Here is a 14,478-nt window from a genome sequence, read left to right on the forward strand (position 1 = left end):
TACCTTTTGGGGTTACACAAAAAAAAAAAAAAATCATGCACATCTCAAAAAATAAATAAATAAAATAAAACTGTCCAGCTGAGTCTGGTGGTTTGTAATTTCTCTCTATGTGTCTTGTCTCCGCGTTTATCTCTGTTTGGACCACGACACCCCAGCAACATTTTGAGGCACGGCTGATGGACGACAAGCAATTATACTCAGGACTAATATTTCGAGGCGGTGGCGGTAAAATATACAGCACGTCACTGCTCCTCACCCCCTTGCTAGGATTAAGAAAATAATATGAATAAATAAAAAATAGAAATTGCCTGCTTCAACTGCCTCAAAAATGACCGAAGTGTCATCGTCTTAAATTAAGGGTGTTCACACAACACATGGGAAGTCAGCATGCTCACAGTAACTCACATACAGATATGAATGTCTCTATAGAATATGTATCTGTCAACACAGCTTGGCAAAATTACACATATACACAACGAATGCACAATAACACCTGGAACCATAATACCAGAAAGTGGAAAAAGACCCAAAATACATTTGAGTTGTCTTCATCCGGGTTTCCTGACGGCCTCATCCTCTGGTAGGTGGTGGTGGAATTGTCCAATAATAGTAGCCTATAGATAAAGAATTTGTGTTCCCAATTCAGTCATAAACACACACACATAGGATCTCACACACACACACACACACACAAACACACTTCCTCTCACACTTACTACATGTCAATAACATCGTGAGGAATGTGAATCTCGTTTAAGTCAGTGGCCGAATAGATAACAGAACGTGAGATAGTCTGAACTGCCTACGGTGTGTGGCTATGTTGAGAGCAGTAAACCTGACAAGTACAAAACACTCCATAACATCCTTAGTTGGCAATCGTGTCGACATAGTTACATTAGTTTATATGTAATCATTGCTCTGCAGCATACAAAAATAAATGAAGTTGCTCTGGTGCATATTTGGAGTCATCTGCATTGGAGCTAAGTAGTCTCGATGCAAACAGAAGGAAATGTGTTCGGCACATTTTTTTTTTTTAAACCAATGAGGCTGGCTCAGTTATATATTGATTAATATTAGGCTGTAACTGTAAATAATGTGTCTGCCTGACTATTGCACAACTAGTAGCAGCTTCCCATGCGTCTCAATAGTGACTATAATGCATATTTGGAAACCCGTGTGAAAAGATGACTGTTGAAAACAAACATCAACAGTCATTTTTTTTTTAAATTTTTTTTTAGGTTCTATAGGGTTTGAATTTGACTCTCATTTTCATACTGACGTTGTGCAGTCACCATAACTAGACTGGTGTTTGATGACCAGTTAACTGTACTGGTATTTATGAGGATTCTAACAACAGCTTTACTCTACTTGAACCACCAAAAACTCTAAACTAACAAGTAACAACCAAGGGCTCATGATTCACAAGTCGATAATTCAATTTGGGGTAAAGGATTGGCTGGATGTGTCAAAAAGGCATTGTGCCAGGAGTGTGATCTCTGGTGCGAGAACATCGGGACTAATTATGTGCATTGAGTTGATTAGACTTTGGCAGCTTGTGTGCGCAAAGTTCTTTTTAACTGAGATTAAGTTGGCAGCTAGGGATTTCTAAACATAGTGGAGACGACTCCGTGCGTGCCTGTATTTAGTACTTCCTCTTGAACTTCGTGAAACAGATTGTATATACATATATACATATATATGTATATATGTATATATATATGTATATATGTATATATATATATATATATATATATATATATATATATATATATATATATATATATATATATATATATATATATATGTGTGTGTGTAAGTGTAAAAGGGATATGTTGCTACACTTGGCATTGTCTTATGATAATTGCTCACTGTCTGCAACCGCTCAATATCAGATGAGCAAAAACAACCCTCAAAAGACATTTTCTCTGCTATAGTGGTGGACAATGCCTTGGGGAGTTCATGAAGAAACATGAATACACATTAAACATTCATGAAATTACAGCAGTAGCCATTGCAAAGGTACCCCATCCCTGTATCGAACCTCTGGTCGTGAGGAGCAACACAGCAGCTGGCACCAGTAACACGACATACACGTTTGTAATTCAAAAATGTTGGCAAAAAAATCCACAGAAATGTCAAGATCTGCTTTTAGCACAGTGTAGCAGACCTTAGAAATGCATGATTTCAGCAAGGGCTGTGACAGCTCTGCTTCTATGGCCAAAGTCCTGGTAAAGATACAGTATCAGGGCAAGAGAGGGGATATGAAGGATAGAGGTAAGAGGAAGGGAGACACAGAGAAAGAAGCTGGGATGGTGTTTTATCCTTCGCATTCACAGCCTCTGGGTGAAGTTTTCAGGAAATACTCCTTTCGCGGCACCCTCTTTCTTCTGCTGCCACTCGTCCTGCTTTATTCCCATCAGCCAGCCGTCATCCTGAATACAGACACACAGACATCGACCCAGTTTCAGCACGTCACTGTGACATCACAGAGCGTACCTGTGTGTGTGTGTGTGTGTGTGTGTGGGTGTGTGTGTACCTGCTCATCAGGATTGTCAAAGGTGAGTACTAGCACGACATCTCCAACCTTCATCTCCAGTTCGTCTGTGTCGTTGGCAGCGTAATCATGCATCACTTCAACCTATAATCATGAATTATCCCCATACACACATGATCAACTGGATGTAAATGTTTGCATTGTTGTTGTTTTTTTATGTTTTGTCCAGTATATTCACCTTGAACAAGAAGCCGGGCGGCATTTCCGCAGGTACTGCAGGTACTGCAAGCTCGGCAGGCTCGGCAGGCTTTGCAGGCTGTGCAGGTTCTGCAGGTTCTGCAGGTTCTGGAGCTGCTTCTGGAGCTGCTTCTGGTGATTCTGCTGCTACTGTAGGTGTCTAGACAGTCGACAACCATGACTTGTACCGTGTGTAAAATCCTCAACCATAAACTGAGTGAGGTTTTGCAGTAGCTCTGGCCCTTACCTCTTCTACCGCCGTTTCTTCTGCAGTTGCTGCCTCAGCAGCTGCTTCAGACTCACCCTGCTAAACAAAGAGACATTAGAGCAGTAACAACAAAGGGGTTAGAGAATGAGACACATTTTTGGTCCCAAATAATGCAGTGGTAAAATGGTAGGACAGAGACCGGACAGACAAACAGCATGCATACATGTTGAACAGACAGCATAATTAGATTCTACTGCACAGCTGTCATAAATATAAAGCTTTTGCACAGACTATTATGATACTGCAATTAGCAGTGATTAACTATGTGCACTGAGAAGCAGATGCAGCTATTCTTTTCTTTCCCTCATCAATTAATATCCTTTTTGCCCCCTGGGCCACAGTTGATGCATCCTAGATGCATCCTAACTCTTTCCATCCCAAGGTTCCGCCATCTCTCCACCCTTCCATTCACAGTTTCTCTCTCTATCACCTGTTTCCTTTCCCATGCTCAAAACTCCTTCTCAAGAGGCGATGCATCCATCATTTTCGTCCAGATGCATCTCTCCATTTCTCTCTCTCTCTCTTGGTTACCTGACCCTCTTCATTATCCAACGTGGCAGCAGCTGGGGCAGCTTCTTCCTCAACGGTGTCACCTGGAGATTCAGCTGGAGGTGTTTGATCTGTGGTGGCTGGCACCTCTGTGACTGGCTGACTCTCATCATCACCCCAGTCCTCCTGGGCTTCAGCCACAGGGTCATAATGAACCGGCTGGCTCCCATCATCCCCCCATTCTTCCTGAGCCTCAGTCACAGGGTCATCGCGAACAGGTAGGGTTCCATCATCCCCCCAGCCCTCTGAGGCCACTGCTATGGGGTCATAGCGGACAGGCTGTGAGCTTTCATCCCCCCAGGCCTCTGCAGCAGCAGCCACAGGGTCATAGTGCTTCTGGGTTTCCTTTTCCTCGATATTCCTGTCCTCAGACTGAGGGGCAAGGGTCAGGATTTAGGGAATCAAAGGTCATAAGAGATATTTAATCGTATTGGTCTTACATGGATTTGTTAGAATTAAAAACGTCAGAGAATTTTATTGGGATGACTCAAAGTAAAGGGAGAGCTATTTGATATGGACATTAAAAAGGGCACAGTTTTATAGGAATACTATCAGAATGATGGGTAAGTAGTTCCAACATTAAAGGACCATACAAGGGATTTTTGAATGCTTTAGCCCATTAAATAAAACTTGTGTTCGTGATATGCTGTTCACTCTGTTGATCTCTGATTATTTTACCACGAGTGGTTTACAGTTTGTTTTTTGCATAATTATCTCATATTAATGTTGTATGATTACATTAAGTTGCCATAGCAAAGGGAATTATCATTATCAGGTCACAAAATGAAATTCCCATGAGCCTTAACTGTAGTTTGTGCTACTTGGCAAACGTTAGCATTAGCAACACGTTAAACCAAGACACCATTGAACGTGGTAAACATTATGTTAGTGCACTAAACATAATTGCGTAACATTAGCATTTCACTAACAGGCTGTACATGAAAACAAGTTCAGCCTTCCAGTAAAAACAAGTCAATATGAATGGAAAGCTAATGGAAAATTGATTTATAATGTCAGAAAACATTTTCCCGAGGAGTTAATGGTCTCAAACGCTAGTGTCAGGTCTTCTCCAGTAGAACATGGTGTTGATTTTGTAAATTAAGTTCCCATTTAGAGGAAAACAGATGATAAATAATGGCAATCTCAAGGCTTCACAATGGAAGTTCATTTTGCAACCACAAGACTACTTTCCAGTTTGTATGATTGACTAATTTCATTGCTGTGCCTGTTTTACAGATATTTAAACAAGGACGTGAAAGATGCCTAAGTAACAAAAGGGCTAAAAGCTATTAAAAAAAATCCATTAGAATGGCCTTTTAATGAGTTTGAACATGAATGAGGATTTGAGGAGTTGGCGTCAAGCATTATTTAGATTTAGAAAGATATCAGTTGCAATACAGAAGAACGGAAAAGGATTTGTAGACATGAGGAACAGGAGACCATGAAAGATGCCATGGTAATTGATGAGAGGAGGTCTGTAGCAGGTGTCAGCGGTTCCTCATCATCATCACCACCACCCTCATCATCATCATCATCATCATCATCATAAGGATTGGTGGAGAAGGTTAAACCCTCACAGAGAGGTTTAAATAAAAAGGGAAATCAAGAAGGAAGGAAAGGTGGTAGTAGAAGGCAAGAAAGAAAAAAAATAATCAGCCTTTTCCCATCAGAAGATAGATGTTGGATCTTCTGTGTGTGGTTAGCAAGCATGGTTTATATTCCCACGGCTATGTTCGAATGGAGAAAGAGGAAGGGATGCTTATAAGAGCAGACGCGTCGTCCCTTTCAGAGCCACCGCGGCTTTGCCTCAAGCTCTTACGCAGCTAGAAAGGTACGATCGTTGAGAGACACATCCCTCTTACAGTCAACACAAAAAAAGGTCACTTAAAGGCACAAAAATGCCAAGCTGCAAGAAACGGTTTTGTGAAGTTGCCCGCTAACTCTTTGGTGTCACAACCCACTTCAGTCATGAGCAACTTCACTCAACTTTGGTACCCTGCGTGTCACATGGACGATGTTACCGCGGCATGTGCACACACAGGGACACAAGGGCCAACGGAAGGAAATCGACCAATTCAGTTCCAAATTGTACACATCTTTGAATATCAATGTAGATTTTGCATAGATGTGGTATCCTATGATCATTCCCTCTTACTATTAGTCAATATTGACCATTTTGTTGATAAAAGTAATTGTGTGATATGTCCATTTGAAACTGAATTGACTTAAAATCCCAAGTTCTATTTGTGTTGTACAACAATCCATCTTCAGTGTTTAGTGTCATCACATCAAGCACTGCAGACACAAGGACAAGACACAAACAGATTTGGGACAGATTTATGAAATGAAAATGGCTCATTCATGGAAAAATATAGTTGATCCACAACAATGATATATAGTATAATGGATACATAGGAGCTTCGGTATGTGTGTAGCAGTAGGGTGTCGTGTTGACGGCCACACACATAAAGTAGTAAAAGCAAACAATGACAAATGAACTGGTGGTAACTACGCACACAAATAATAATATGCTGATAAAGATGATGATCATAATGGTAAGTATTTATTTGTATCATTACACGTGTAAACGTTTTGTTCAAGATGAGGATGAAAAGCTCACCCATGAGTCCCAGTTCGCTGGCTGTGGGAAACAGAAAAGCAAGAGGATGAAAGGACCAGAACAAATGACTGAACAAAGTATTTACTCGCATTCACATTTCCAGTGCAGGTCCCATGCGTGTTAAGCAGGAGATCTGAAGTAAGAAGTGCAACTAAATAAAAAAAAGTAGTATAGATTCAGTCCAGCTGCCAATCCCTACCTCTTGAAGATATAGTCTGTGGAATATTTATTATAAAAAAGCTAATCTCATTCAAAATCAGTGTCATTCCTACCAACATGAAATAAGTCACTCACTATGTTCCTTTAAATGTGCATCGCAAAGAAAACAAAAAACTCAATATTGAGTTATTACAACCACCTAACCTTTATGTTTTGTGACTCTCACACTTTAGTATACCATAATATAACATGAATACAATTTGTTCTCACCATCACTCAATATAACATAACTGATTGCTACTTTCCAAGGCATCATGTCTGCTTCTTGAAAGTCTGTGTGCACAATAGCTGCAGCTCAAAGGAAACTGGTGTAAACTTTAACTTTAACAAGAGCATTAAAGTGTGTCATATTAAGGTCAGGGTCTCCCAGCTACATTTAAGTGTACAATAGTCTACATTTCATTCTTCTGTGGATGATACTACACTGAGGGTTAATAGCAGCCGACCAGACATAAGTCAAACAGCTGAAATAAGTGTCTCATTTATCTCTCCTTCAATGTAAGTAAGGATTAGGGTTGCCGCTCAACTCATTCCAGCGTGTTCAAATTATTTTCTGCAGAGCATAGGAGGAAAAAGTCAGAGCACAGCAGGAATATTGGTTATCAGTTCATGCCATGAGTGATCTGTGGATAACTGCTGAAGCAGGAGGAAGTGGTCACTAGAGGCTGCTCTGTGCAGATCATCATGCTGCCATCCACCTTTTGCTCGAAAAATTAGAAAAGAAGCAGAACGAGCAACTCCTGAGACAATGCCAAACTTACCAAGTGATTTCATTTTGTATCCAGAATAATTGAGTTTGTTTCACTGTATTTCAAAATCAAACTACTGGCAACTAATACTAAAACTTTGTTTTAGGTCTTAAACTCTTTTTAATGCTGTTTAACCTGGACATACATCATCATACTTCAATAGTATCTGAATAGAATGGAAAAATCTCTTGTGAAGCTTGGCATTTCTTGCTGGGAAGTGTCTCTCCGACTATGTTCATGCCATAACTCATCCACCTGTGAGACCACGGAGGCTTTGGTTGCTGCACTGAAAGAGTCCAGGTCCATGTCCAGTAGGCTGCTCACTGCAGGACTGTCAAACTGGCAACAACAGGAATAGGAGGACTCATTGTCTAACTGGGTGATGTGGAGGGCACCAGGAAGTAGAAATAAACAATAGTATAGAATAGAATAGAATAGAATGTGTGAACTAGTGTGAAGGATAATGGAATGGTTCTGACCCGCACGGAGGAGGATCTCGTTAAAGGGCTAGTCCACAGTGTGTCACTAACCTCTGTGGGGGAGGTGACACTGATATCAGGAGCGGCTGCAGCATCAAACAAGTTGATGATGTTCTCTGTTTTCATCTCTTTAGATGGGGTCACCTTTGGTGGAGGAGGCACTGCTGGCTTAAGCTAGAACACAGAAAGAAACACAGTCATCAAGTTGTTCCGCAGGCAAGACGTGAACAGGATTTCAGTGCTCGGAATCTTAATTTGTGTTTCTTCATTTTAAGTTGCTTTAAAGTGTTTTTCACAGTCAGTTTCATAGTTGTGGAGAAAATAAGGATGATTAAGGCAGATGTTAAGGCTCCGATTGAACCATCTTTTATACACTTGCTGGCATGTGCATGCTCAGCGTCACGCCATGTGATTCTATTGTACTACTTATGTGTGTGCTATTTGGAGTTTTCTCCATATTCCTGGAAGAACACTATTCAAGAATCCACATGTTTTTCCGGATCATTCACCAGGAATACTTTAACAGTTAGAAAATGCTCACTGGAGTCAAATTTGGCTCCTTGTTTTGTTCACCGACTTTAATCCTTTTAAAAACACCATTCGTTACAGAGACAGAATTCAGTATGAAACCAGTGTGTGTGCATGAATCTACCTTGGATGGAGATTTGGGGATAGGGGGAGGTCCTCCTGGCCTGAGAGTGTGGTTAGATGGTTCTTTCTCACTGAGTGAATGAGAGAGTGAGAGAGGGAGGGCAAAACAAGAACAAAGGCAGATTACAGGGAAAGTAACAATGTGCGTAACAAATGAGACGAGAAACAGGAGAGCAGCTAAAAGCTAAAAACACATGACAGGAGAGGAGTTACACGGCATGCTCGACAAGGGTTCGAGTTGTCATTGCAAGTGCGGTCATGCACGAAAAGGTTAACTCGCCATCCGCCCCATTGTCATCCCGCCCTCCCTCCCTCCCTCCCATTCCATGCAAACAGGCTTAGTTTGTGCCTCCTGTAAATCCTCACAAATGAGCAGTGATATGAGGCATTCGCTGTTACACAGGACACGTCCTGAAGCTGACAAAGCAGCCACAGATTTGCAGATATGTAAAGAGCTTGAACATTAGCTGCCACTTACTGCTGCATGAGACGGTCATGCACACTGGTGGCTTTAAACGACATGCGTCTCAAAGCGAAAGGAACTACATTAAGACTGTATTACTAATCAAGCTAATTGGACAAAATACACTGCGGTCCAAGAACCCCAGGCATCATAAAATTGATGTGTTCGTACAGGTCGTAAAAGTGAATTACCCCGCAATTGAATTAAAACATTGACACAGCGCACTGTTGTGTTACACACCGATTTATGAGAAAATCTGATGAGACTCAGAAGACACTTCTTGCATTTGTGGGTATGAGGGGTTTTAATTTCTTATTTGAGGAGTGACGAGATGTGATGAGCCTATAGATTTCGGCTACATCGTTATGAAGCAGCCTCGCCTCGGTGCAGCATTAAAGACAGTTTCGTTCAGCTCTCGCATATCTGCAGCTCTGCGAACACAAAACTCTGATCAGACAGAAAACATGGATCCGTGAATTCACTTGCACATCTGAGGTCACTAGAAACCTCCCCAAACTACCGACTGACCGACTGACTGACGTAAAGACAGTTGGAGACAGACAGTTGTGTCACTACGGTTACCACAGTTGCTGCAGGTTACCTCCTATTTGCTCCTGACGTTGAGGCGCCGCGGTTACCTGTCTTTCTGCAAGGGGGTTCAGGGGTGACTCCAGGTTAATGCATGTCATTTTGTGTGTCTGTTCATGTGTCTCATATTTACCATATACAGAGATCAAGCTTTTCATTTAATTTTAAATTTGATAATCTATGTTGTTTCCCACATTTCTCCTCCGCTAGTTCTTCTTCTAGTACCAGACCTCCACTACTACTTCAGATGCCACTGAATATTCAAGTTGAAAGTAGAAGAAAAATATGTGTCTTTTGTACCAAAAGAATATTGCCGGTTTTGTTTGTTTACCTCTAAGCTATAAAGAGAAAACACACAGGAAAAACTGGGAAAATAAATGTGTTCACTGGAAATTACTGCTATTCCATCTTCTGATGCAGACTCATAAATGAATATAGCATGTTGAGTTATGTCTCTCAGGAGACCTGGACATGTGCAAACAGCTCAGGAAAGATGATTTACTGTTGAGGAGTAAGATAAGGCATAGACATCTAGCATGTACTCCTGCCAAAGGGATTAATTAACGAGCAGCACTCTAAAATGATTTCCAGGATGTACACAATGCATCAAAGGGCACTCTGCGATAGACAGTCTTGGTATGAGTGTGTTTAAGTGATGAACATTTGCTCACTAACCTGGTTGGGTCTGTTTGCTCCAGCTTCTCTAGAACATCATACAAATCCTGATCCAACTGCGGGGAAGGCAAAGAGCGGGTGTTAGGTTTCACCAGCCACGCTCCAGGGCAACAAGCCCCTACTAATACAGTCAGCCTGGCATTGTAAACAATTTCCATCAAGTGTTATCTGATATTGTTTGTCTGTCAGTTTGTTTTGTCTGGTCTTTATCTAAATACAGCACCACACGAAGTCTGTGGGGGCGTCTCACCCGGCTCATTTCTTTGTGAAACTTCTCCTCGAAACCGGCCAAACTCTGGAAGGTGCTGACGTAAAACCCAACACGACTAGAGACAAAAAGAGACAACATTGACCGCAGTATTATTAGCTTGACTTCGTTCGGTATCCTGTGAGGGTAAATGTAAGTGAAATGAAATTACGCCGTCTATCCATCAAGGGGAAAATCAGATACACACCTGTTCCAGAGAGATGGCAGCTCTTCTTGCAAGTCAATATTAATTTCCTCAAACACCTTCTGGGCTCTCTCCAACTCCTCCTCAGCCTGAAACACACACACACACACACACACACACACACGGCCTTCTGCATGACTTCAGAAGGCATCAGACTGAGCCACAATCATTATCTGGCTAACAACTTCTATTTGTCTACCCCCCCGAACCTTTAACTTGATTTATACTTCATGTCTCTACATGGAAACATATTTGACTCAATTCATAATGTGACTGACTATAAAGGTTCATCCAGTCTTTGTGTCGTGTAATGCAACACTGGCAACTCGACTCAAGCACATCCAGTGGCCACCATTGCTTTGTGATTGTCATTTTCAATTCGTAAAAATGGAGCCAAGAAAGGAACCACCATTCATCTATCTAGACGAGTTAGAATAGCAGAAAAAAAAAACTGGACAGGCTTCATCAGTTTTTCATAGTAAGTTGTTCATTGAGGCAGGCTACTGTTATGTTTTACATTATGTAATGTAACTAATAAACTTTCTATATACTCAACTACATGCAAAACATGCTATAGTATGAAGCCATGCGTCTGCTAGTCCTGCAAATGTTTCACAATAAAAGCCGTGTAGAAGAAAATGTTATGGATTTAGGGAACTGAGACGCTAGAGTGCATATTTGACGGATAACGACATTGAAACTGATGAAAGGTCATCTTTACTGTCTATGTGGATCTCATGTGAGCAGTGTGCTTGCTCTAATCTGCTCATGTGTGCCTTTAATGAAAAGCACATGTGCAAATGTGCTGCCTCACGCAGCCCCGTGTGGCCCCGGTCCTACGACCAGTTTGATTGTGTACCTGGCTCCTGGACAGACTGCTCTGGGCGACGCTGTGTGCGGACAGGATCCCCTGAGCCCAACCTGGAGCGGCCCTCTCCAACAAAGACGACGGCTTGAAGAGACAGATTTGGAATTGTTGATCAAATTAACAAAATATCATCTGTTGAATTAATGATAGCATAGAAGTGTGCTGATGCCGGGTATTAAAACGACGGCTCATTTTAATTTACCTTCGTAATTTTAATGCCCCCGTCTTTTTTCTTGGCCTTGTGTGTGGCAGCGTAGTTGTGCCTGGCACTGTCGAAATCAACCAGTTTCCTGTCCCTCTTCGCAATGCGTGCCTGGAAAGTAGAAAGCAAGAGAGTAAATATGAAGAAAGTGTTATTATACCTCTATATACAGTGTCTTTCTAGGCTGTGATTACGTTTGTCAAGTCTAAAACATAATCTGCATTCATCCAATCATCTTTTTTGGATTGGACATTCATAACATATGTTGTACACAAAGATATAGTAAAAACACTTTGCTGCTGCTGCTGCTGCTGCTGCTGCTACTTCAGGTGAAGTTCTATGTTGATATGGCCACACAGCTTACCTTAATATCAGGGAACTGGCCCAGGTAAGTATCCATGGAAATGAGAGCATGATCGACCAACTTCTGGTGGTAATCCGTCCAAAGCACATCACAGTCCTGCAGCGTGGATTAACAAAAGAGAGCTATAAAGTGTCTCCATCTCTTACCTGGCGTTATTTCCAGTTGCTCGATTGCTATGTTTTGGCTAATGGTCTTGTGGCTACATTAAGAATAAACAGAAACCCCTTTAACAGTACTGTCAGACAAGAACCATTAATCCAAAACCAATTTCGAAAACAAACAAGCCGGAGGATAATTACTTGGCTTTTCTCACCAGCCAAAGCCAACTTTTAAAACTTTAAGCCCATTCTTCAAAAGAGCTAATTCGTGATTCGTGAGCTAATCTAGGCGCCATACGCGCCGACACACACAACGCACACACTGACCTGTTAATCATCCCCTCTTACACACGCTTACACACAGACAAAAACTCTGTCTCTTCAACCCCGTTTTTAAAAGTGTGTCTGACCTCCAGTACGGAATCCACTTCGTTCTTGCCGTACCACTCTGGCTCGTACATGTCACCCAGACATTCCTGCAGGTTCTTGGAGGACTCATGCATCGCTGAGAAAAAGCAAACACACTGGACTTTTACATTTGTACACAAGGCAATTCAAAGTGCTTTACAGAGGCAGAAAACCCATTCCAGAGACGTTGGAATTTCAACATGACATTGTAATTAAAAGACAATAGAAACTGTGTGATTTAAAAACAATAAAAACAAGCAGGCAAATTATCCAAGGAAAACATTAGACTTTAAAATTGAATTAAAGGAAAAATACGATAAAAGCAAGCGGGCAAAATAGCTAAAGAATAAACACCAAGGTGATAATCGGTATATGAGGTATCCATTATTGTGTTTGTAGATGCAGATTGTTTCACCTTTCACTGCCTCCAAGTACACCCTAAGGTCCCTCTGCAGTTTGCTGCCTTCAGTCTGTGGGTGAAACATAGAGCACGAGGCTATAAGTGGCAAGTATGGCTGGAGACGACGCTTTTAAAACACGTCTCTGTCACTGGACTGTACTCACATATTGTTTGTTGAAGTTGATAACTCCTTCCTCGAAGGCAGTATCTTTGGTCTCGTCGGCTTTTCCCAGCTTCTGGAGAACCTGTCCGCCAAACACCCAGCAGCACGTTAGACGTAAGTGACAATGACATGAGTAGCAACACATTATTGCAAAAATGACTGTGCTCAGTTTTCAGTTTAATACACGACATGTCACGGGCGACCTGACCCTGCTTTTCACCCTATGTCAGCGAGGACTGGCAGCAGCAGCCTCATGTGCAGGATAAAACGGTAGAAGATGAATGAATGAATGAATGAATGAACACACCAGAAAAAAAAGATATGTTTATTTTGATCTCTCTCTCTCTGTCTTTCTCATAATATAACATTTTGAATATATTCCATTGATAGGAAGATAAATTGCCAGTACAACACAAACACACTTGTATCTCTATGATTGTGGGGACACCCATAGACACAATGCATTCCATAAGCCCTCACTCCCTTAACCATATAAACTTAATCCCAATCCTTATCTTGACCCCAATTCGAACCCTCAACCTAAAACCACACAGTGCGAAAAATAAAATATAAGCCATACATTATTTTGTACATTCCCAGCACATATTGACTTCACAGGAAACACGATCTGTTTTCCTTCAGCCCAACAGGATTTTTGATGGACAAGTAGCGCCCCCTGACATTTATTCAGCGCACAACCCGCAGGTGCGTGAACGCATAAGCCTTTACATATTGTAGCAAGGAGGTTTTGTATTTATTATTAAAAAAAAAAACCCATATATAATATAATAAAAATGCACGGGAGTGGGCTGCATTCTAATGTATCCGTGTGTGAAAACTCTCATTAGCAGCTTTAGCCAGAGACACATCAGGCTTTGGGGGTAAAATAAAAGAGTCGAGGCCTTTACAGTGGCCTGTGTATTTTTACTTCATCATGAACGTGTCCGCTGCTTGACATTGAGTGAAGGAAGCGTGCACGTGAATCACCCCCCCCCGGGTCCCCGTCCCCAAACACGGCATCCACCGCTCTGATCTGCTCTTATTACAACAAACGACGTGATGCGACACTGCGCCTTTGCTGGAGGATGCAGCACCGACCACTGCTTTGCTTTGCATCAGCCCTTCATGTGGGCCCTGAAACACGATTTCCCACGCTGGCATTTAAGTGTGTGAATAAATGAAGCTGAGCTCTTACCTTCTCCTGAGCTCGGGTTAGTTTTTTCTGCACGTTACTGGCCACTTTCCCTGCAGTCAGCCCCTTCCCCAAATTCAACTCAGCCATCTTGAAGCGTTGATCAGTCTTTGGATGATGCAGGAAGAAAATAATAATAAAAACAAACACTATAACGATCGGATGGACCGCTACGGCGACGGTTGAAGCAAATGCATTAATGTCTAGTGGAGTGAATGACGGCGATAGAATGTAATAATGTGAGACTAGCTATATTATGAGTGTGTGTGAGAGCGCAGAAGGCTAAGCTCTATTTCACTAATATTGAGCCGATGTGTGCGCGTCCGTGACAGAAGAGGA

At 41.7% G+C, this 14,478-nt stretch overlaps 1 protein-coding gene across 8 annotated transcripts; it reads right to left on the reverse strand.

The window, feature by feature from the left end:
• Positions 1-1,805: 1,805 nt before the first annotated feature.
• Positions 1,806-14,478, reverse strand: LOC122786753 (myc box-dependent-interacting protein 1). Of its 8 annotated transcripts, none has more exons than XM_044053231.1 (20): positions 14,143-14,478; positions 12,949-13,029; positions 12,800-12,854; positions 12,387-12,481; positions 11,879-11,974; positions 11,515-11,625; positions 11,304-11,396; positions 10,448-10,533; positions 10,243-10,318; positions 9,993-10,048; positions 9,331-9,375; positions 8,268-8,337; positions 7,667-7,789; positions 7,392-7,475; positions 6,169-6,189; positions 3,531-3,920; positions 2,979-3,035; positions 2,733-2,891; positions 2,537-2,638; positions 1,806-2,432 (listed from the first exon to the last, which is right to left on the reverse strand). In XM_044053231.1, the coding sequence occupies exons 1-20, from the start codon at positions 14,227-14,229 to the stop codon at positions 2,331-2,333; spliced, it is 1,989 nt and encodes a 662-aa protein (XP_043909166.1). In that variant the 5' UTR covers positions 14,230-14,478; the 3' UTR covers positions 1,806-2,330. The 8 variants fall into 8 exon arrangements, with proteins under 8 accessions (XP_043909166.1, XP_043909158.1, XP_043909174.1 ...); XM_044053223.1 differs by having other exon boundaries at positions 2,979-3,038; XM_044053239.1 differs by lacking the exon at positions 9,331-9,375 and having other exon boundaries at positions 2,979-3,038.

This window comes from Solea senegalensis, linkage group LG2 (genome assembly GCF_019176455.1).
Source record: "Solea senegalensis isolate Sse05_10M linkage group LG2, IFAPA_SoseM_1, whole genome shotgun sequence".
Taxonomy (NCBI): domain Eukaryota; kingdom Metazoa; phylum Chordata; class Actinopteri; order Pleuronectiformes; family Soleidae; genus Solea; species Solea senegalensis.

Coding starts and splice junctions, on each gene's coding strand:
- LOC122786753 (XM_044053223.1), bottom strand. CDS start 14,229: ATGGCTGAGTTGAATTTGGGGAAGGGGCTGACTGCAGGGAAAGTGGCC. Junction 10,319..10,447: donor CTGCCATCTCTCTGGAACAG/GTGTGTATCTGA, acceptor TTTTGTCTCTAG/TCGTGTTGGGTTTTACGTCA. Junction 2,433..2,536: donor TTGACAATCCTGATGAGCAG/GTACACACACAC, acceptor GTCTGTATTCAG/GATGACGGCTGGCTGATGGG.